At 53.2% G+C, this 21,476-nt stretch overlaps 10 protein-coding genes across 10 annotated transcripts; 7 read left to right on the forward strand and 3 right to left on the reverse strand.

Moving 5' to 3' along the window:
• Positions 1-1,289: 1,289 nt before the first annotated feature.
• Positions 1,290-3,769, forward strand: EI97DRAFT_467650 (uncharacterized protein; the record flags this gene model as incomplete). Its single annotated transcript, XM_033801612.1, has 3 exons — positions 1,290-1,979; positions 3,601-3,682; positions 3,738-3,769. Exons 1-3 carry the CDS (start codon positions 1,320-1,322, stop codon positions 3,767-3,769), a joined length of 774 nt encoding a protein of 257 aa, XP_033653478.1. The 5' UTR covers positions 1,290-1,319.
• An 888-nt stretch (positions 3,770-4,657) lies between these two features.
• EI97DRAFT_474586 (uncharacterized protein) lies at positions 4,658-5,826 on the forward strand (the record flags this gene model as incomplete). Its single annotated transcript, XM_033801898.1, has 2 exons — positions 4,658-5,753; positions 5,792-5,826. The coding sequence occupies exons 1-2, from the start codon at positions 5,027-5,029 to the stop codon at positions 5,824-5,826; spliced, it is 762 nt and encodes a 253-aa protein (XP_033653479.1). The 5' UTR covers positions 4,658-5,026.
• Positions 5,827-5,970: 144 nt separating this feature from the next.
• Positions 5,971-7,364, reverse strand: EI97DRAFT_61278 (uncharacterized protein). The gene has a single exon (XM_033802961.1). It carries the CDS (start codon positions 6,942-6,944, stop codon positions 6,081-6,083), a length of 864 nt encoding a protein of 287 aa, XP_033653480.1. The 5' UTR covers positions 6,945-7,364; the 3' UTR covers positions 5,971-6,080.
• Positions 7,365-8,795: 1,431 nt separating this feature from the next.
• EI97DRAFT_419629 (uncharacterized protein) lies at positions 8,796-9,914 on the forward strand (the record flags this gene model as incomplete). The annotated part of the gene is made up of 3 exons (XM_033796998.1): positions 8,796-9,060; positions 9,112-9,479; positions 9,530-9,914. The coding sequence occupies 3 exons, from the start codon at positions 8,796-8,798 to the stop codon at positions 9,713-9,715; spliced, it is 819 nt and encodes a 272-aa protein (XP_033653481.1). The 3' UTR covers positions 9,716-9,914.
• A 9-nt stretch (positions 9,915-9,923) lies between these two features.
• On the forward strand, positions 9,924-12,203 carry EI97DRAFT_419634 (uncharacterized protein). Its single transcript, XM_033796999.1, has 3 exons — positions 9,924-10,201; positions 10,257-11,647; positions 11,719-12,203. Exons 1-3 carry the CDS (start codon positions 10,158-10,160, stop codon positions 11,946-11,948), a joined length of 1,665 nt encoding a protein of 554 aa, XP_033653482.1. The 5' UTR covers positions 9,924-10,157; the 3' UTR covers positions 11,949-12,203.
• On the reverse strand, positions 12,159-13,172 carry EI97DRAFT_433876 (uncharacterized protein). The gene is made up of 5 exons (XM_033798480.1): positions 13,031-13,172; positions 12,942-12,968; positions 12,859-12,888; positions 12,699-12,789; positions 12,159-12,638 (listed from the first exon to the last, which is right to left on the reverse strand). Exons 1-5 carry the CDS (start codon positions 13,089-13,091, stop codon positions 12,503-12,505), a joined length of 345 nt encoding a protein of 114 aa, XP_033653483.1. The 5' UTR covers positions 13,092-13,172; the 3' UTR covers positions 12,159-12,502.
• A 932-nt stretch (positions 13,173-14,104) lies between these two features.
• Positions 14,105-16,262, forward strand: EI97DRAFT_378179 (uncharacterized protein; the record flags this gene model as incomplete). Its single annotated transcript, XM_033795650.1, has 2 exons — positions 14,105-15,118; positions 15,168-16,262. 2 exons carry the CDS (start codon positions 14,105-14,107, stop codon positions 16,260-16,262), a joined length of 2,109 nt encoding a protein of 702 aa, XP_033653484.1.
• An 880-nt stretch (positions 16,263-17,142) lies between these two features.
• Positions 17,143-18,563, reverse strand: EI97DRAFT_501683 (uncharacterized protein). The gene is made up of 2 exons (XM_033802714.1): positions 18,163-18,563; positions 17,143-18,068 (listed from the first exon to the last, which is right to left on the reverse strand). Exons 1-2 carry the CDS (start codon positions 18,488-18,490, stop codon positions 17,251-17,253), a joined length of 1,146 nt encoding a protein of 381 aa, XP_033653485.1. The 5' UTR covers positions 18,491-18,563; the 3' UTR covers positions 17,143-17,250.
• Positions 18,564-18,813: 250 nt separating this feature from the next.
• Positions 18,814-19,878, forward strand: EI97DRAFT_442919 (lipoyltransferase; the record flags this gene model as incomplete). The annotated part of the gene is made up of 2 exons (XM_033799783.1): positions 18,814-19,544; positions 19,788-19,878. 2 exons carry the CDS (start codon positions 18,814-18,816, stop codon positions 19,876-19,878), a joined length of 822 nt encoding a protein of 273 aa, XP_033653486.1.
• Positions 19,879-20,433: 555 nt separating this feature from the next.
• EI97DRAFT_61511 (uncharacterized protein) lies at positions 20,434-21,288 on the forward strand. The gene has a single exon (XM_033802962.1). The coding sequence runs from the start codon at positions 20,670-20,672 to the stop codon at positions 21,168-21,170; it is 501 nt and encodes a 166-aa protein (XP_033653487.1). The 5' UTR covers positions 20,434-20,669; the 3' UTR covers positions 21,171-21,288.
• Positions 21,289-21,476: the final 188 nt, after the last annotated feature.

The raw sequence follows: 21,476 nt of genomic DNA on the forward strand, positions 1-21,476 counted from the left end.
TCGAACGATGGTTACGTCCTCTTCACTTGACTTCTTGTTCACTTTTTGAATAAGAAAATCAAGCAGTTTCGGCTTCCTGTCGCACGCTGACAAGAGCTTCGGGTCTTGGAACCGAGTCCAATTGGCAGCGTCCCTAATTGGTGAAGTTTAGGTTACTAAATGGCTATTGAGTTTGGACTTGAGGACACAACGTACGGACCAACCAGCTCGCAAGATATGGGACAAGGGTTGGGTCCACTATCTTCGAGATAGCTCAGTGGACTTGAACTCTGGCTAACTCCGCCGTTCGCGAGGCTAGCAGCTAACACAGCGGCTGGAAAAGAAAGAAACATTGCCAAGGTCGACGCAAGAGCGAGCAATCAACAGAAGAAATAGCGAGTGAATGCTCAGAGTTTAGCTAGAGGGAAGGCACCTTATCACAAGGCGAGTGGAAGCGGGTGTGGTATAAGTACTGTTTACATATCGAAAAGCCGTGCTTCCTCGCGGCATTCAACGCATTGCAATCTTATCGCTGCTCTTCGGCATGTCCAGAACTCATGCTTGTTTTCACAACAGTCAGTTCAATGCGGCTTCAAACTAGACACTCCTAGTTTTAATCTAGTTAGCGGCACAGTTTCTAAGGGTTGCAGTGTTCTCTGAAATCAAACATCAGCATTCAACGTGGACGTTTTCGGCTTCAATCTAGTTTGAGGCACAGTTTCTAAGGGTTGCAGTGTTTTCTGAGATCAATCCCGGCAGATGGCCTTCAATGTCCCTTGAAGGTTGATGTTTCTGGGCTTCAATCTAACTTGCGGCACAGTTTAAGGGTTACAGTGTTCTCTGAAATTGAACATCAGCATCTAAGGTAGACGGTCTAGGTCTCAATCTAGTTTGCGGCAAGGTTATAATCAGCAAGGGTCGCAGCGTTCTCCAGGATTACCAGGCGCTTTGTTCCCTTTTTGGTCATCCATGTTCGTCACAAAGTTGGTGTAAAAGGTGATCGACCAGAAATGGAAGGAACGAGTGAGAGGTGCAGCGCTGTTTTGCTTACAGCAGTCTACTGTACGCTCTTATGAGGCTTACGGCGTTACAGGAGCAATTAAGCCTGCGCGCGGTCCCGGCCCGGTCCCGCGGGCGTTCTTCTCCAGGCCCGCCTATAGTGGGCAAGGTGCCAGGAGCATGATTCTCAACCAATCTGAGGAGTTCGTAAGCGCTCGCATACATAGGTAGCGAGTATTCCAATAAGCGCTCTGAGCTTGAGCTCCCATCTTGGGGCTCCGTTCCTGACCTCCATTCACATTTTTTGCCCCTGAACAAGTCTGTTTTCTCACTATTTCAAGATGCGTTCTCTATCCCAACCGATCCTGCTGTGCCTCCTCGCCACAGCATCCCTCTCCACAGCCGCGAACCTACCAACTACTGTCCAATTCGACATCATCTTTCCAGTAAACAACACCGTATACAAACCCGTGTACCCGTTCCCCGTCGTCCTTGCCGTACACAACGGTTCCGCTGCGACATCGTCCGCATATCACTGGGATTGGTCTTTAGTCAACTATGAAGATTACGATGTCATCACCTACGGCAGCTCCAACATCGAATCAAGCCCACCTCGCGAAGACACACTTGTCATTGCACCCGTGTTCGATCTCATCAACAGCACCGCTAAGAACCTGTTTCTCAGAATAACCTTCGGTATCTTTGAGACGTGCGACGCAAAAGGCGTTATGCCGTCGAATAAGAGCCTTGATGTCGCCTTCCACAAGCCTCTCTACTTCAGCCTTGACCGCGAGAACGGCCAAATTCCCGATGCCACCGCTGGCGGGCCCTGCGCCACTCCAATCGGCGCCATTGGTATAGAGAAGGAAGTGCCAGTGGATCAGAGATGGGCTCAGGATGATGGATCGTCGTGCCTTGTTCTCAAGTCTGGAGCGCAGCCGGCGCAGGAATGTGCGTTCAGGGTGGACGAGGCAGTGGCGAAACAGGTTGCGGACCGTATGGTTAATGCAACTGGGTGTGCAGGGCAGTCCTGGCCTAACGTAACAGGGCTGATTAGAAAGTGCGAACGGCAGATATCCGGTTGTGACGGAGGTTGGACGGCGACTACTATGTTTGCATCTATCTTGGCGATCAGTGCCATGATGCTTGTTTTTTAAAGCCTTCCAGCGCAGCACGTATAGAGGAATGACTAGTGGGAGATCGTAATTCTTCAATAATAGTCGACTTTTATGAACCTCTTTCTCCGATTTCAGGACTTGACTCCGCGTGCAGAAGGTCAGAGCGTAAGTAGCGGCCAGGTGAAGCTGCAGCTGAAGGGTTACACGAAGAATCGTGTTCCCGTGTGTAGTCGTGGTAAATGAAGCCATCTATACTCGAGTATGGAGCTGCAGATCGCTCCGCCAGTGTGCAGTTTACGACTAAGGATCTCGGGAGGTTGGCCAAGTGCGCACACCTATAGTGCCTCCACCTAATTCGTTAGAAGGCTCACGGATGCAACAGATCACATAATAAAACTTGACAACCCCCTCTGCCGTTCTACCTTATTTCTACCCGACGTTCCGTCGGGGCACCAACAAATTCACTGTCAATAGTCTGGCCATCAACATCATCTACACCGGTAAGCACAGGCTCCAGCTGGTGGAATACCAAGGCCTGTGCCGCAAGAAGCGATATTAGGCACTTTGCTTCGGAAAGAACATAGTCTGGGTCGGCGATTGTAGAGAAAGCCTACATAAGCATAGCAAACGTGAGCGCTGAAGCTGTGCAGCACGAGCCTTCCATCAACATGTTGTCCAGTTCATTTCTCTGTTTGGTCATTGCAGTCACTTCTTACGGACGCAGCATATCCATCCAACGACGCGGCCCAGTTCCAGGTGGTATTGTCGACCCAGGCGCCCATCCCGACTGCACGCTGTGGCATGACAACGAAACTGGAACACCAGTATGTCCACTACTAACATACTTCTACGACATAACGCCGGAACAGCTACTGAGCTGGGTATGCATTTCTTTTGCGAGGAGGACGTGGGCAAATGCTTACCGATTATTACAGAATCCATCATTGACCGAGGAATGTGGTAATTTCCAAATCGGTCACAGCTACTGCGTGGAAGTCTCAGTCCAGCCTATCCCTTCTTCAACATCGCATCCATCTTCGTCTTCTGCTCCAAGCCCTACTCCTTCCACGATTTCCACTTCCCCTGACGGGTCATGCGGCGGCGTGAACGGGTATATCTGTGCCGGTAGTGGATTTGGCGCTTGTTGCTCGCCGTACGGATGGTGCGGGGCTTCCAGTAGCCATTGTGGTGCGGGATGTCAAGCGACCTATGGAAGATGCGACGTAGATCTACCCTTTTCACCTGACGGGACCTGCGGTGGCGAGAAAGGATACGGCTGTGCTGGTAGCGAGTATGGAGATTGTTGTTCCCCTGCCGGCTGGTGTGGGTCGTCCAGCAACCATTGTGGCGCTGGATGTCAAGCTCTATTTGGGATGTGTAATGGAAGTCCGACAAACCGTCCTTCGATCGAACCGTCCCAGGGTTCCTCTGGCATTGTGTCAACTCCGCGATCAACAACTAGGCCGGGTTCAAAACCTATCTCAACACCATTGACATCACAAAGTCCCAGTTCTACTCCGATGCGAACATCTACTTCGTCTCCTGCAAAGCCTTCACCGACATCAGTCGGAAATGGAATTGCTACAGTATGTATGGACTTGGCATGACTCTTGAATTGACCACTGACTTCATCAATTACAGCCGACCCCAATCCAGCCAGGTATGGTCAGTAACTGCGACGAGTTCTATTTTGTTGGTGAGGGCGAAACCTGTGAATCCATCCTTCTCAAGAAAGGCATCACACTGGCACAATTCAGCAGCTGGAACACAGGCGTTGGTTCCACCTGCACCGGCATGTGGCTAGGGGTTTACGTGTGCACATCCGTCGTGGGCCATACACCCACGCCGCCCAATGGGATCTCGACGCCCACGCCGATTCAGCCCGAAATGACGAAGAATTGCAGGAAATTCCACTTCGTCAAGTCCACGGAGACCTGTGCAACAATTGCTGCAATGTACAACATTACAGTTGCTCAATTTCTATCTTGGAATCCCTCGGCTGGTTCAAACTGCGCAGGTCTCTGGGCGAATGCATACGCTTGTGTTAGTTCGTGAAAGCATCAGAAAGCTTGGTGAGACGATCCGGGTTCAAACGATCAATTGTTCTGTCAAAGATACTCTTTGGGATTACGTGGCCTGGAAAACTATGGTAGAAGAGCGCCGGGCAGTCTCTCTTTTGGTACATTCACCGGCAAATAATCCATGTGGACCACAACAAGCGCTAGTACATGTTAGAACCTTGCGATTACAAAAACACATCTGCATTTTAACTGACAATACTTGTGATGTGCGCAATTGTGCATTGCAGAGGTTCACCTAACATGCCACTCGAGCTTAGTAAACTCTCGGCTAGAATCGCTGACCTTGGTCACATTGTAAGATTTTAAATTAGAAACCAGAAGGTAGAATCGCTAAGGTGCTAGCTAATAGGACAGGTAAAGCTTTGACGGTAATCTTTGTTCGTGTAGTGACACACTTGAAAAGGCCGTATCGAAAGATATTCCAAAATCAACCACCTATTTGTCTCACAATTCTCAACTATGCTGACAGCTGCAGTATTACAACTATTTCAAGACAATCGGATTTTCGATTCTACTCCTCCAAACTTCAAAGCTTGCGGATGGTTTGTGTCAGCATGAACGGTTGGCGTAGTGGTCTGCCCATTAACATGGAATTAGAGTCACTCACTCGAATTCGCGCGCACCGTCAGGTCGGAGTGCATGGTAGATCCAGCTGAGTAGCATAGGGTATTGAGATCAGGCTGTATTACCCGGTAACGGACATTAAGCGCAGGAGTCACGAGTTGTGACATAACATATATCTACAGGCTCGTAGTGGCGTTGCTTCCTGAAACCCACTGTTCCGCCTAAACGAATGCTGTCAAATGTTGCTACATTGGTGAAGTAGCAACCTTTTTCACATCCTCCAGCATGACGACCCTTGCCTCGCTGCCCTCAGAGCTTCTCCATCTTATTCTCGAATGGCTAGCGGACATCGACCTGCGCTCCCTGTTCGCCTCTCGACGGACATGCCATGCTTTCCAAACACTCGCTACAGACATTCTTGAGAACCCCAGTTATTTAGCACGTCATGGCGTTTCCATCAACAAGTTTCTCCAGTCGCACTTTGGCCCTATCCTTGACAGCTCTGCCGCGGGAGAAGACAACCAACCTAGCTATGGCCAAGGATACGTGCCATATTTTGGACTCCCCTGGACAGTCGATGCCAACGTCCGCGAGACATACCTACGAGTGGAGGCCAGCTGGCGGCGCATACCGCTGTCCTCACCCTCAGGACACATAGTGCGCAAGCTTCAGCAAATATACTCGTCAAGCCAATACGACGACGAAGGAAAGGTATCACTCAATCACTTAACTGGAGGCGATGTATGGTTCTACAACATCGCCTCGGACGGCGCAGAGCGGCACCAATTCCCCGAAGGTGTACCCCTGGGTCTCCTCTACGACATGATCCTAGGATACTCTGAAAGCCTCGCATGCGGTGGGTGGGAATTACTGTTTGACACAAGCGTCGCGGATTGCGAAAGATGGAGACGGCTTGTGGGACGTTGCACGGCTCCGGGCGAACATGTGAGACATGAAGACGTCAAGGCGCTTTTTGTGCACGAACCGAATACGGCTCTTCTGTACTTTCCTGGTATTCCGAGAAGTTTTGCCAATACTGGGCGTCGCAAGGATTTGAAAGAGATGTGGGTGCCGACATGGATTGAGGAGAATGGGGATTATATCGATCCTTGGTTGTGAGCAAGGCACCCCTACCTAGACTCGCAAAGGGTGTGTCGTTCCCTGTAATCACGTTTATACTTTCGTCGGCTTCTTGAGATCAATCATCAAATCTTTGGGATATACAATTGTGTGAAAACCCCAGTGGAAGTGCTGCCCCCGCGGTCTGATGGACACTCCCTCGGATCGACCCCATAAAACATGATGTAACTACACCAGTATTAGGAAAACCCACATCAAACTACTCCCATTGCTTTACGGCCCAAATCTCCGACTGTTCCTTGGTGAAATTCCGTTGTGCACTAAAGGTGAGAACGGAGTTCCAGTCATCACCGAGCTGTGTAGGTCTCCATGCTTCCTTTCTCTTTTCGCTGGATCCGTTGTTCGGTGTTCCCAGGAAAAGGAGCACTGCGAATTGTGTGTCCTTCATAAATGTCCTCATGACCTCGGTATTGGTAGTTCGCCCGAGGCGTTCCTGCAGCTCCAGAAAGGCGTCCGTGTCGACCCGCATACCGGGAAGCAGCTTCCACCCTCCTTTTAACAGGTCGAGAAAGTAGCCTAGCAGGTTATCGTAGTAAAAGCCGAGTGGTATCCCTTGTGGAAAGAAATAATGTGCTGCGCCCTCTTCGTCCCATATGTAGAATGTCACATCGGCTCCAGCCAAATCCGAAATGACATCGTCCCAGTGAGGGCAGGTTTGATGGACAGTCTGCATCCGTTTTATGAGGTGTCCTGAGGATGAAACCAGTGGGATTTGGCGCCATGTCGCTTCCCTGCGCAGGTACCGCAGTCGTATTTCAGGATCTGATGCCCAAGGCAGGCTGTAGAAGGGTCTGGAACCGTCCTGGTACGCTGGCTGATCATTAGCACCAGCCTTTGAACTATCCATTATCGGCAGGAAATGTGACTGGAGGAACCGGTGAATTGCGATACCATGGCGGCGGTGCATGTCTTTTGTGATGATATGCGTAGCGACAAGATGCAGCAACTGGCAAGTTCTTCGGACGGTGAATAAGGCCCGTATGTCGACATCTGCTACGGCTCCCAGTACCTGGAACACTATCTCCCGAGGGAGCTGGAGGAGAGTGGCCATCTTGCTGCGCATTCTTGTGGACGGGAAATGTGTGGCGGATAGCGAGCGGTGCGAAACTTTAGCGGTTGAGCCGAGCTGGCGCCTGGCTGCGTATGCGTGTGAAACTCCCTAAGAGTGTAAGAGAGTCAGCGGTGGGATGCGATGATAGAGTGTTGCTTGAGCGGCACGGGCAATATCTATTGTGACTCAGAAGTCATAGCTCTTTGAGTTATAGCCCGATTCTGCCGGTCGTGTAGTTATTCCATTGGGTGCAACGTTGTCGAAGAGGCGCAGTTAAGTTTTGACGAGACCCTCATTCTTTCTTCGTTATGATGGCGTACACGAAGAGTTAGCATCCGTTTTAATGGCCATGTATTGCCGGCCTAAGTGTGCCACAGGGAGCTTCTAAAATAAGTCTTCATGGATCTCTGGAACTCCTAGAGGTACTGAATCCAGTGAGTGACGGCGGCGCTGCGTAAGCGGCATCGAGAAGCATGGTGCAGTGAATATGTAGAACCCCCGGAGGAGAGTGCTCTGCTAAGCTTCAGCCTACTCAGTTACGCACGTGATTTTAGGAAAGTAAAGGTTTTGAAGAAGCAAGAAATTGAAACAGGCGCGGTTCTTCACTCCCAACGACCTTCGGGGAACCAGCGCACACCACTGTGACAGACAACTACCGCGCAGAGCAGCGGCAACAACGGAGCGCCAGCAGCGGGCGGCGGGCGCGCTGACTTAAAAACGCCCTTCCTCGCCCTCCAACCTTTCCTCCAACCTTTCCTCCAACCACCACACAACCGACAACCGAACAACCCGGAAGTGCAGCACTGAGGACAACCCAACCAAACACACAACGGTCGTTTCAACGCAGCGGCCATGCGTCGACGTTACCATGAGCCAGACGCTCCGGGTGACCAAGACACAGGCGAACCAGTGCCGGCTCCAGATAATACACCTGCGAAGGCGAATAACCAGAGTGCTGCACACGGCCGGCGGAAGGCGACTAGCCGTGCCCCCAACCGAGCCAAAGTGCAGAAGCAAACGGGAGTGAAGTCATCCTCTCTGAAGCAGAACGTCTCGTCAAAGCGGAAGACGGTACCAAAGGAAGGGCAAACTCAGGCAGTATGTGACAAAAAAAAATCTCTGAAGCAAGGACCATCAACTCCACGAGCCAACACTCAAAACACGCTGGGCCAGCCCGCCGCGGAAGATCAGCAAGACGAACGCGCCCTACGTAGATAGGACCGGGAGCAGAAGAAGCAGAAGGAGGAAGAACGTCTGCGTCGTGAACGTGAAGTGCAGCGCCGTGCACAGGAAGTCCAAGGCCACGTAGACGAGATATTAGCGGAAGAGATACAACGGCGTAATGAGGGACGACATCGCAATAAGGCGCAACAAGAGCGCCGCATGCAAGAGCTAGGACAGCTGATCGTGGAAGTGATACAACTGGGACAGCCGATCACGGAGAGGCTACAGTGCGGTGAGCAACTTGAAGAACTGATACGTGCGGTACAAGAACGACAGGATACCGACGGAGGTGAATCCCAGGATCAGGAGGAAGGGATAGTACAGCTCATTGTGGAAGAGATTCGACAGCGGCACGAGCAAGAAGAACGGCTGAACGGCTTGGTAAGCGAACGTGAGCGCCGCGCAGAACGACGCACTTTTGAAGTGGAACAACGGCGCCGGGTGGGACAAGTCGCAGAGCTTTTCGTAGACGATGCACAACAGCGCCGGGAGATCGACGAACGAGTCCGACGTAGGGTGCGAGGACGACGGCGCCACGAGCAAGCGGACGGACAAGCCTTGGATTCTGCAAGCGTGCGCGGGAGTAAGCGTCGTAGGCTGGAATCGGATAGCCCAGCTCAGACAGCGCATGCGGTTGGCATGCCCGCAGATCAAGTCGCAGTGCTGGAAGGCCCCCTTGAAGGCACCCGAGAGTGCGTTGTGTGCAGTGAAACATACGGCATCGAGCAATTCCCAACTTCAGCCGCATGCACGCATGAACCCGAAGTTTGCGGAGAATGTTATGATCAATCGATCAACGCTCAACTAGACGACAAGGCATGGGATAATGTTGGGTGTCCGACCGAAGGGTGTGATGTCGTTCTCCAACATGCAGACATTCACGAGATTGCCACACAAGCCACCCGTGCTAAGTAAGTCAGCTTATTCTTAGTCACAACATTGTACATACTAACAGAAACTAGATATGACGAAGCCTGTCTCCAGAGCGTGCTGGCTGCTGATCCTGATTTTCGCCATTGTCAACGCCCGGACTGCAACTCTGGCCAAATCCATGAGAATGGCACAGATGGACCTATTTTTCGCTGCCAGGCCTGCGGGTTCCGTCTATGCGTGATCCACAACGTTCCGTGGCATGAGGATGAAACCTGTGAACATTACGACCTAAGGGTTAAAGGCCGAGAAAACGAAGAGCAGCTTCAGGCGAAGGCGTCGCTGAAAGTGATTGACGAAACAACAAAGAAATGCCCTGGGGAAGGCTGTAGCTGGCCTATCGAGAAGAATGGTGGATGCAACCATATGACCTGTGAGTTTCCTTGCTATCGCGTATGTAGCAAACCTCTGACTTCCACGCACGTAAGCAATGTCGGCACGAGTTCTGTTGGCTGTGCTTGGCCCCTTACCAGCCAATTCGGGATGAGGGTAACCACAGGCACTACAAGCATTGCGAGTTGTATGTGCCATGGAGGACATCGCCCCCAGAGCCGAGGATAACAATATTTGGCCAATATTTGCAACGACACAAGAGTACTAGAGTCCAAACTCCTGTAAACGAGCGTTAGTGGGCGGCAATCAGAGGTTTCGATGCTGGGAAGTTTCATGGAACTGTGAGTCTTGGGAGGTGATTCAGATATCCCTATTACAGTGTAGATGGACTGTGTATGCATTCGCGATCACGGGTGTCGTCGGATTATAGTTTCTTGGCAGCGTTGACGCTGTTGAAGCGATTCCATTGGCTGCGGCGGTCAGGAACGCAACTTTTCTTTCCGAAATGAGTGTCAAATACACCTCCACACGAGCACCGGAACGCCCATTCACCGGTTCCGAACGTCTGCGTGTCCACATGGTGTCGTTGTGAGGGGCCTGTTATATTCTGTTTTCCTTCGACATTTTTTTTCTTCCTCATACAATAGTCAGGCTTGGATTGCAGCTCCACTGCGGAATTCAGCCCGTCCGGAAACAACATCCCCCTATTTCGACACCTTCACCAGAGACACAGCCACCATGTCGGAGCGAGTGACGAGATCACAGACAGGCAAGACACCGAGGTGAGCGCTGCGCGTCGGTCATTCGGTGTCAAAGCATGTTGCTAACTCTCGACAGGAAGCCGATTAACCCTGGTTTCGTCGAGACGCCCGGCCGCCGCAAGTCTTCGCGCAAGTCTGTTCTGGTCGATCGCGAGTACTCTGAGACGCCTGAGCCGTTTCCATCCTTGACCGACGAGAGCGAGAAGGACCAGAATGGTGCTGCAGTGAATGGAAGTGCGCGCAGCACCGGCGTCGCGAACGGAAATGCGAATGGACATCTCAACGGCAGCGCGAACGGGCATGCGAACGGCACCGTCAAGGCTTCCAATGCCGAGCAGGATAAGATCAAGAAGCTCGATAATCCCGCCATCGACACCTCCGGGAAGCGCGAATTCGGCGGCTCCTTTGGCATGAGCGCCATGATGATCGGCTTCCCCGCGCTCATGTACTACATGTGGGCCGGTACCGTTGTTTACGATGGCAAGCTACCCCGTCCTGCCGAAGGGGAATCCTGGGGCGACTTGTTCTGGCACCTGGTTTACCTGGTCAAGACGCAGGCGTACCCCACTCGCCAGGCGTGGACGATCTACTGGAGCTTTGGACTCGTACAGATGGCCTTCTATATGCTTTTGCCGGGTGTATACCGCAAGGGCAAGCCTCTGCCGCATTTGGGAGGCAAGCAGTTGACCTACTACTGCTCCGCCATGTGGTCTTTCTACACCTCCATCGTTATCGCCCTGACCCTGCATTTCACTGGCATCTTCAAGATCTACACTGTCGTGGACGAGTTTGGCCCGATAATGTCGGTTGCAATCATCTCCGGCTTCATCGCTTCCTTCGTCGCGTACTTCTCTGCTTTGGCCAGGGGTGCCACTCTCCGCATGACAGGCTACCCAATTGTGGACTTCTTCATGGGCGCTGAGTTGAACCCACGTCTGTTTGGCATTCTCGACTTCAAGATGTTTCTTGAAGTGCGAATTCCTTGGTTTATCCTGTTCTTCTGCGCGCTGGGCGCCTGCCTGAAGCAATTTGAGCTGTACGGTTATGTCAGCGGAGAGGCATTCTTCCTCGTCCTCGCACAGTACCTCTATGCGAACGCCTGCTCCAAGGGCGAGCATCTCATCATCACGACTTGGGATATGTATTATGAGAAACTCGGCTTTATGCTTATCTTCTGGAACATGGCGGGCGTGCCCTTCTCCTACTGCCACAGTATCATATACATCGCCAAGCACCACCCCTCGGAGTACAGACATTCGCCCATCCTCATCGCGATTCTGTGCATCGCATACCTTGGTGTCTACTATGTCTGGGATACAACCAACAGCCAAAAGAACCAGTTCCGCCAGGAAGAAAGCGGCGAGGTATTCGAGCGCACGACATTCCCCTACTTCAAATACGGCAAGATCCACAACCCCAAGTACATCCAGACGAAGCACGGAAACAAAATCCTCGTAGACGGGTGGTGTAAGTCCCTCTCCTTACTTCGTTTCCAAATTTTCCGGGTCATGAATATTCAGCTAATTATACACCTCTAGACGGCAAGGCCCGCAAAATCCACTACACGTGTGATCTGTTCTTCGCCCTCTGCTGGGGCCTCATCACGGGATTCAACTCCGTCTTCCCCTGGTTCTACTCCGTCTTCTTCTTCGGCATGATTCTGCACCGTGCGAATCGCGATATCAAGCGCTGTCGGGAGACGTATGGGGAGGCGTGGGAGGAGTATACCAGGAGGGTGCCTTATCTGTTCATTCCCGGAGTGATATAATTCAGAGAAGACGTGTTGGGAGGATGAGGCATGATGTTACGGCGATGTAATTTTGAATCGGACAAGACTAAGGTTGGAGAGGTAATTTATTGTCTAATGTTGCTTATTCGTCATCCGTATATTTTTGATTATTTTCAAGCTCGCTTTCTGGGATGTTGTATTCCTACCATTCTTTTCTTGATTTTTCGAAGTTGAAGTAGTATTAGCAGGCGTGCTGCATCCGGCGTAACAAGCACGGCCCACGAAGAAGGCATGATATATAGTATTCATAATGCAGAAGTAATGATGAACATACAGTGACCGAGGTCGGACAGAACCGTGACAATATTCCAACCGCCTTGTCAAATATGTCATGATGCTAAACGGACTTCGTTTCGGTTCTCGGAATCCTGCAACTGCATTGCGTCTCTTCAACTTTGCCTGCCTTCCTCAACTTCGTGACCTGCGCCCAAACACGTATCCACAGCTTCTAGCCCGGACTAATCTCCTCGCATCCCGCCACATTTTCACATCCCAAGTCCACATATAATACACATATCCTACACATCCTCTCCTCATTCTCGCCTCTCCTCCTTCGGAAGCCTGTACCGCGCAGGCAGCACCACTGGCCTCCTCTGAGCTTTCGCAAATGCCTCGGCCGCCATCGCCGAGCTGTCTGTCCGAATCGTCGTACCAATGGCCATGAAGAAGCTAAGCGGCGTATGTATTAGCGATGCGCCGGGAGCCAGAAAGGAATGGGGCCAAGTATACCCAAAAGTCGCGGCCGAACCGAGCATGTATTGTCCCAGTGTGCGCATCATACCATTGGGACCGGGACCGTAGCGTAATATATTCGTGAAGCCTAGGTCTCGTCAGTTCCAATGTTGATCTGGATTGGGAAGTCGTATCCCGTGAGGCGGAGGCTGCGCACCGAATATGAAGCCAATGATCAAGCCAACAGCTACCCTACAAGTCAGCCTGGCCTATCCAGCTCCTGGAAGATGCGCGACGTACATCCGCCCATCATGCCTCCCATCTTCACTGCACACTTGTTAGCGATTTCCGAGCGAGAGCTGCGAATGAGCGTCGGGTAGGTACGCTACGTTTGTCGAAGGTGGAGGGGCCGTGTTGGCCGCCTGGGATGCTTCCTACTGGTACGGGCATGGCGGCGGGGATGTCAGTGCAGTATGAGAGGGAGGAGAGCGATGCTGGGATGTAAGTTCCTATGGTCTTCCAAGGATTGAGTTGCAGAGCTCGGCAGCGAAGGTGCCAAGACATGGAATGATGTCCACTGTGAGAGCTTGGTCATGTGATCTGAGTCGAACCACGCAAATAGAACGGTAGACGATGATATGTGTTGTTAAATTGTGCTCCGGAGCTAAAATAAAGATACATTCCATAGGCTCCTTTAAAACATACTACTCTATCACGTGTGGTCCCCGCTCGCACCTCCTTCTGTCTGCGAGACCAGCTGGCCAGTCAGAGGGCGCATTCCCGGAGACGAGGACAAGGCCAGCAGCCCAGACAACCACCTCTCTCCGCTCCCGGGCTCTCACACCCAGATCAGCTTCCCTAACGCTCTTCATCTCCCCAACTCCGGATTCTCATCCGCCTCACCGCCGCAGTGCTCGCCTCTCCCATATTTACCTGATCGCCAGTCCGACTCGAAGCCGCAGTGACATCGCGCTCGCTGCGCCTCCGACCCCGACTGCTCCCTGTCCTTCACGGCCCGCACACGACAGTCGGTCCGCTTCCGACACTACGCCTCTTCTGCGTGTCCGTCCGTCTGATAACTCCTCGCGGCGCATGAGAGTGTACCTTGGGATATCCTCGCCCCGTCGCCGTTGTCGTTGTCGGTTGTTGCAGTCCAGATTCCCGGGGTAGAACGTCACGTTGTTGCGGCGTTCATAAGCGCTCTGACATCTCATAAAAAGTGACGCCAGAAATATACCCTCCCGCAACGCACTCCTACCCTCCGAGTCCCACCTTTGCTTTCGGGAGCTTCCGCCGCCTTCGTAAATATAGCATCCTCCATGTCAATGACGGCCGTCGCTCCTCCTCCGAATTTCCAGAACATTTCGCGCCAGGGATGGAGCGGGTCTAACGGTGTCGGAGCAACTGCCGCCGGTCCCAACGGTGCCACGCAAATGGGCAGCGACGACTATCGCCCCATGTTCATGCCACGCAAGAGTGTCCAACGCTCAAACTCGTCCTCGTCACTCAACTCCAACGCCTCGACGGGCACAGTCATAGCCTCCACATCAGCGCAGACAAACGGGGTCGGCCCGGCACCTGCGGGCGACGCGTCGACGTGGGCTGCGCGGAAAAAGGCCTCAAGAGGGCTATGGCCTACCTCGAAAACAGAGCCCGTTTCTGGTATATCTACCGCACGGCCACAGTCGATCGCGTCCGCTAGCTCAGGTCCGTCGGCCGCATCCGCGATGACGGCGTTGCATACCCCTGCGCCCATGGTACCCTCCCACCAGAACGGAGCCGTACAGAGTGCGCAGAATGGACCTGGGAGAGCGCAGCCGCAGGAGAATAGTGCCATTTTGCACCTGACGCCCATGAATGGCACGTTTGACCGCAAGACTATTACTGTGCCCTTCTTCCCGGACGTACTGCGAATCGGTCGCCAGACAAATAATAAGACGGTTCCTACACCAATCAATGGCTTCTTCGACTCCAAGGTCCTGTCGAGACAACATGCTGAGATTTGGGCCGATCGAACGGGCAAGATATGGATACGAGACGTCAAGTCATCAAATGGTACCTTTGTGAATGGCCAGCGCCTATCACCCGAAAACCGAGATTCAGACCCCCACGAGCTGAAGAAGGGGGATATGCTCGAACTCGGAATCGACATTGTGAGTGAAGATCAGAAGACGATCGTGCATCACAAGGTTGCCGCCCATGTGGAGCATGCGGGCATCTACCCCACCGCTGGGGGTAACCTGATGGATATAAACTTCGGTGATATGGATAGTGTGCAGGCACTGCAGAATATCGTTGGTGGAGGTGGCCAGCAGCAGTTGCCGAGTATGCGAGGCAGGAATCTGAGCCAGGGTTCTATCAATGCTGCAAGGATGCAAGCTGGCGCAGGGCAGCTGGTTGGGGGTGCGGGCAGTATGCAGCCTCCGAGACACTGGTTGCAACCTATCACTATAGAGCAGGTTGTCAAGAAGCTCAACGTAAGTGGCATTCTCGGAGTTGGTGTACTGGTTACTCATGTGGTTCAAGGCCGAGATCAAAGCCGCCAGGCAGCAATCCCAGGACCTCCAGCAAACTCAACACTACATCACCGCCATGCTCACCGCCGAACCTAAGAAGGAGAGTAGCAAGCACTCAGTCAAATTCTCCCCGGTAAAAGATATCAAGAATAGATTCTCAGAACCTCCCGCACCTCCACCGCAGCAGCCTCTACCGGAGAAACCGGATGGTCCCTCCCTTCGCCGGTCCGATACGGAGCGACCTGTGGGCAGTAGTTCTCCCTCCCGAACAAACTCCAGGATTGCATCGTTAGCCGAGGAGCTGAGCTCTGCGAGGAAAGAGATTGAGGCGCAAAGCCTGCGAGTGCGGGATTTGGAGGCCTTGTTGAGCGAAGAAAGGCGAGCGAGAGAAGATGCAGAGGAAAGAGCGAATCGTCTGGAACGCGAATCATTCAAAGATAGACAACAACCGGCTGACGACAAGAACGACGAAGAACTCAACGCAAGTACGTCCACCTCACGGCCAGATGAAGTCGATCAAACGAAAGATGGCACATCGTCACCCAATATCGTGGACGTTGCAACATCTCGCTTGCAGCTCCGTCTGGAGACTATGATGGCCGAGATGAACGAGATGAAGCAGCAAATGGAGATCTACCGCAAACGAGCCGAAGAGGCCGAAGCGGACAGCGCTGTGCATCGCAGGTCCCTCGCGGAGATGATAGAAAAGATCCGCCAGGAAGATGCGAAGAAGGCAGCTCGGATTGCACAACGCAAGGCCCGTAGCGCGGAGGATCGAGATTCGGCGTCTCCAACATTGGAGGATGAGGGCGAGGAATGGGAAGATCCGGAAGAAGGAGAGATTCCCATCATGAATGGCAAGGATTTGGACATCGAGTCCCCCGGCGGCTTACTCTATAGAGTTGGGCTCCAACCTGGTCGACATGACAAACAGGATGCATCCGAAACACTCACAAGGGCTGCAAACTCACTAGCCACGCGTCAGCCTAGCCATAACGATCTGGTTCTCACACACGGGGCTCCGGCGATTTCGATCTTAACGGTTGTGGCACTAGGGGTGGCGGTCATGGCTTGGTTGAATTCGTATCCTAAGGTCGAGCGGTGAAGCAAAATGCAGTGGGAATCAGCGCTACTGCAAGATGTGTTTCCGCTTCTGTTGGGATGAGAATTGGATCAAGCTGGGAGGTCCAGCGCCGCGCTGATCCGGGCGTGGCACGCCAAACCCAAACATCACTATACAAGAAAGCCACAAGCCATCCACGACGACGCTATGCGACGATGTTATTTTTCGTCCTTCTCACTGTTTGGACGTGGCATCTTGTTACGGAGAGGTCGAAGAAGTGGAAAGAAAAAGCTCCGTATCACTTAAAGCGAGACGCATCAGCTGCATAAGAAGAAAAATGCGGCGAATCTTACACCAAACAGCAACAGACACATCTTTTCCTTCATTCTTGAATTTGCAGACTCGGCACTGCGCGGCGTTTGATCTGGCGATGTTAACGTGGCGGGATTGGAACTGGAGGGACTTTTGGAATGCACAGGGTTTCGCGAGGGTTCTTGACTCATTCGGGTCACACGCGTTCAGAAAGTTTTTCCACCTGAACTGGAAATGCTGTCCTATACGGGTCTGGGAGATCTGAAGTTGTCATTCTCTACTTTTCTATTCCTCTATGCTTCTTCTTTTCCGAGGGTTTCTTTTCATGGTTTTCTCTCTTTGTCTCTCCATGTACGAAATGAACAGCCTGCAGCCTTTTTCCTTTGTTAGCGAGCGCTGAGCGTTGGAGCATTGCTACGAGCGGATATGAATTGGGTGATGGAGATTGGTAAGGGAGGCAAATTGGCGGGTTGAGAGTGAGGGGAAGTGAGGGGGCTTGAGGAGGGAGAGCCACGAGATTCTTTGGTACCTATATCAACTCGGCCCGGGGCGGTTTTACCTGACATGTGCTTGGTTTTGTTTCATGTGCAGGGATGTGAAAATGCTTCATGTGTGATTGAGACCCATTATCATAAAGTCTAGGGGTATCTGCTATATATGCACAACGGAGCTAGAGAGGTGCGTTGCTCTCAAGTGGGAGGTTGTGCCTGAGAGGTATTCATACAGACCATACTGATACGGTTATGGCACTTAGGGTGCGGATTCGCGTCTCGGGTATATCTTCCCGTGGCATGCTAGCTTTCTTGCCCGTCACTTTCTTCCTCTTCTCTTTTTCTCCCTTTTGGAGGTCCTCCTGCAGCCGCTTCCCCTCCCTACCCGTACTTTCCTCCCCTCCCACATCCCGCATATCCACATCGCCCTCTTCATCCCTTACCTCTTTCTCTTCCCCCTCCCCTTCATCTTGTTCTGGAGGCAGTACCTCAATATCATCAACAGCCTTCACACTCCCCATCTCCACCCTAACCCCGCAATCGCTCTGGGCCTGGAAATACACACCGATCTCCAGCGCCCGGGGTATCGCGCGCCCCGTCGCTTTGATGTACACGCACTCTCTGCCTTTCCGCATGCTGGTGCCGCCGCCGGACGCAAGCGAGGCTGCCGAATCCGCGATCGCGGCTTCGACGTCGCGCTCCGTCAGCGTGCCATCGGGTACGAGATTCATAACTGGTCTTCCGGTTCCACTAACACCAGGAACTCCTCCTCCTCTTGCGCCCCTCGCCCCCGCTCCTGCCCTCCTGGTGCCAGTCTTGCTCCTGCTTTTACGGCCATAGATGTTCCTCGCTCTGCCCGATAACGTAGCGGCGGTGGATTGGTCCTCGCGTTTTTTGATTTCGGCGAGCAGCCCGCGGATGCGTTTGATGGCGGGGATGAAGGGCGAGGTGGTGGTTATGTAGATTGTTTTTGGGGAGGTGGAGGCGGAGAAGGGGGAGGGGATGGGCGGGTGTGGGAGGGGGCGGGTTGTGATTTTGGTGGTTTCTGTTGATGGGTTAGGTTGGTGAGCTGGTGGGGGATTGGCGGGGGGGGGAGAGGGAGAGGGAGAGGGAGAGGGAGGGGGAGGGAGGAGACGTACGGGGTGGGAGGCGCGGGACTTTTTGTATCTTGCTCTTGCTCTGTTGTTGATCTTGTTTGGGGGCGGTGGAGAGGGAGGGCGGGTGCGGGGGATTGGGTCGCGGAGGTGGTGGCATTTGGGATTGTTGGCCTGCGGGGCGATTTGGGCTTGAATGGGTTTGCGGAGTCGGATGGGTCGTAAGAGTATTGGGTGGTGTATTGGAGCCGGTTTGGGGTTTCTCGGATGGAGCTAAGGTGCTGGTAGGAGGTGTCTTGGATTGCTGTTGGGGCTTTTCGGTTCCGTTGCGCGTGCGCTTTTTGCCTTGTTTGGGGTTTGGCGCTGGTGCCATGTTATGCAATGAGGAATGGGTATTTTATAGGGAGTGCGGAAGACGGTAGGTGTTTACACGTCTGGCTGGCGCGTTTGTACCTTTGTATGGCCGTTCGCGGGAATACGTGAGGTTCCCAATTTCTTCTAGAAGGCCTTATCGATAAGCTACTGTGCAGGAGTCTCACAGTGGTCAATCCTCAAGCTATAACTTATAAATTGCCCTTTTTGGACATGCTGCCAGGTCTCCCACCTCAACGCCGCCGACGACAATCCATAACCAATGCTTCGATAGTGAACCAAACCCACCACCACCACTCATCCGCTCCCTCTCCTCCAACTCCAATGCGCACCCTCACGCACCTCCACTTCCGCACCCCAATCCCCTACAACACCGCCTCCCGCCTCCAAGAACACCTCGTCTCACGCTTCCTCGCGCACAAACGCTCTCCCACCGCCATCCCCGCCCCACCCCCGTCCATCATAACCGCCGAATTCCACCCCGTCTACACCAGCGGCCGCAGAGACGTCGGCGCCGTCTCCGCCACCCAGCAAGCCTACCTCCGCGCCTCGGGCCGCGCCTCCTTCGTCGAAGCCCTGCGAGGCGGGCAAACGACATTCCACGGCCCGGGCCAACTCGTCGCGTACCCGATCCTCGATCTCCGAGCGCACAAGCTCACGCCCCGGAGCTATGTGTGTCTGCTCGAGAAGGCGCTCATAGCGACGTGTAAGCGGTACGGCATCGAGGCCATGACGACGGAGAATACGGGCGTGTGGACAACGCCCGACGATAAGATTGCGGCCGTGGGCGTGCACATGCGGAGGAATGTGACGAGTCATGGGGTGGGGCTGAATGTGAGTACGGATTTGTGGTGGTTTGAGAGGATCGTGGCGTGTGGGCTGGAGGGGAAGAGGACGACGAGTTTTGAGCGGGAGGGGGTGAAGGGGGTGGGTGTGGACGAGGTTGGGAGGGTGTTTGTGGAGGAGGTGGTGGGGAGGTTGGAGGGGGTCGAGGGGTGGGTGAGGAGGGATGCGGAGGAGGTTATGGAGGAGTTGGGGATCGGGGAGGGTGAGGGGTGAGTGTTGGAGGGTAGAAGGCGCGGGCATCGAAAGTGTCTAGTGGTTTATCTGGTTTGGAGTGGTATGAGATGAAGTTGGACGTATGTTGAAGGAGATGGGTTCCAGGTACGTTCGACCCGACTTGGATGACTTGACGCAGTTGATGCAAACATGATTCAGGCTTTATACTGGAGCTTCCACTTCACAGGTGCGCAGACGGAGATGATGTGTTGAACTTGCTCAATACGATGGAACTATAGCGATGCGTGCACGACATTGTGGCTAGAAGAATCGACAACGCCTAGAGGCGGCGACTCCGAACTCCATCTCTACGAATCGCTACCAGGTTAAACCACAGCTCATATATACAAGTTGTCACGACCAAGAGCTTCGATTATAGAAGCAGGTATGATTCAGAAATGACAGACGGAAGGCTGAGGGGTGGTGCAACCGGAAAGTAGGTCCTCGAGAACAAATAGCCAAACCGCTTTCTCGCGTGAAAGACAACAGTCGATAAGAAGAAGGGGATGGGCGAAAGACGAGACGATGGCACAATGAAAGATCGAACGGAACTCTGTGGAAACGAACGCACAATGAAAGATCGAACGGAACGCTTGTGGAAAGGAAGACGGATGGAGACGGGTTGCGGATGGCGGAGTAAGGTTTTGCATTGAAAGGCCAATGTGCTTTGTCGGATTTCACAGCTCGCACTAAGGGAGTAAGTACAGAAGCTCTTTTGAATTCAAAAAAGCCTCAGGTAGGGTGGAGCGGAACTGTGCATACACCCAAGTTGTGGGATTACTTCTGGTGGCCACGAGAACGTCCGGCCTCTTCAACAACAGATCTCTCAACAAAGATGGAGATATGATAAAGTGATCCCAGCCAGAACGGGACACAGCCAACAGCCATCCGAACCCCTCCCGCCATGCCATCTCGATAACGGTGCAACACACCATCTCTGGTGGCAACATGGTCCGAGCGGTACGGATATGCAGGGTAGCCAAGGCGCCCACATTCACCCACGTGGCGACCTCGTGGCCCGGACGCACGGACGGAATGCGGAGCGATGCTGCGATGCACTGAGTCCAGGATGTTGAATCAATCAATCTATTAACAATGAAATTTAATCAAGGAAGAGCTGCATGTGGCAAATATGCCAGGTTGATGGGACTTGGGGATTCCGTGTTGGGTGGAGGATGGCGGGACTTGGGGTTTGGAAGGGCTCGAATGCGTTATGGTGGTGGAGGGCAAAGGGCATGATGTGCAGAGCTGTAGTAGTTGGTATGGCGGAGAAGAAGGTTGGGCAGGGATGGAGGGCGTTGCTGTCTATTTGGAACGGCGGTGATGGGCTTACAAGTATGCATCGTGTGATTGATTGGGCCCTTGGGGGGGTGCAGGAGGGTGGTGTGCGGGATGTAACGTATGGAGAGACTCGTGCAGATGTCCGACGCTGTACTGGGTACGGAGGGGAATGCAGTTCAGTCCAGAGCAGAATGGTTATTGGGTGCAATCATCACTCTTGCAAAGCACAACAAAGAAACATGGTTTGGGTGCTATCTTCTCCCCACGAAGCGTACGCGAATGACAACTGGTCAGCCCATCGGTGTCTGGAACCGAGATCCTCGACCACACCACATGGCTAAGCTCATGGGCGGCGCGGGGACGGCGTCAAAGAAACACGTGGCAATGCGTGGCAGTGGGTGGCGATGCATGTGGTGATAGGTTGGGGGATGGGAGCTTGCGGAATACGCTGGCTCGGGCCCAGGAACGGAGGTGGGACGGACTTCTTCTTTTGTTGTCGATGACGACTCCGGTCAGGTCGAGCTCTCTGCGTGCGCCAGTTTGAGCCGTTTCATCAGCTCACCTGGGCAGCGTGCGTGGAGGGACTCCTCGTGATGCCGGCTCTTGATTAAAGGCGGCGGGTGTCTGCTTGCAAGAATCTCCTCCTC

The sequence above is a fragment of the Westerdykella ornata genome, assembly GCF_010094085.1.
Source record: "Westerdykella ornata strain CBS 379.55 unplaced genomic scaffold EI97scaffold_12, whole genome shotgun sequence".
Lineage (NCBI taxonomy): Eukaryota > Fungi > Ascomycota > Dothideomycetes > Pleosporales > Sporormiaceae > Westerdykella > Westerdykella ornata.

Coding starts and splice junctions, on each gene's coding strand:
- EI97DRAFT_61278 (XM_033802961.1), bottom strand. CDS start 6,944: ATGCGCAGCAAGATGGCCACTCTCCTCCAGCTCCCTCGGGAGATAGTG.
- EI97DRAFT_419634 (XM_033796999.1), top strand. CDS start 10,158: ATGTCGGAGCGAGTGACGAGATCACAGACAGGCAAGACACCGAG. Junction 10,202..10,256: donor CAGACAGGCAAGACACCGAG/GTGAGCGCTGCG, acceptor AACTCTCGACAG/GAAGCCGATTAACCCTGGTT. Junction 11,648..11,718: donor AATCCTCGTAGACGGGTGGT/GTAAGTCCCTCT, acceptor ATACACCTCTAG/ACGGCAAGGCCCGCAAAATC.
- EI97DRAFT_433876 (XM_033798480.1), bottom strand. CDS start 13,091: ATGCCCGTACCAGTAGGAAGCATCCCAGGCGGCCAACACGGCCCCTCC. Junction 12,790..12,858: donor GATCATTGGCTTCATATTCG/GTGCGCAGCCTC, acceptor GACGAGACCTAG/GCTTCACGAATATATTACGC. Junction 12,639..12,698: donor GGTTCGGCCGCGACTTTTGG/GTATACTTGGCC, acceptor TACGCCGCTTAG/CTTCTTCATGGCCATTGGTA.
- EI97DRAFT_501683 (XM_033802714.1), bottom strand. CDS start 18,490: ATGGCACCAGCGCCAAACCCCAAACAAGGCAAAAAGCGCACGCGCAAC. Junction 18,069..18,162: donor AGTCCCGCGCCTCCCACCCC/GTACGTCTCCTC, acceptor ACCCATCAACAG/AAACCACCAAAATCACAACC.
- EI97DRAFT_61511 (XM_033802962.1), top strand. CDS start 20,670: ATGTGGCAAATATGCCAGGTTGATGGGACTTGGGGATTCCGTGTTGGG.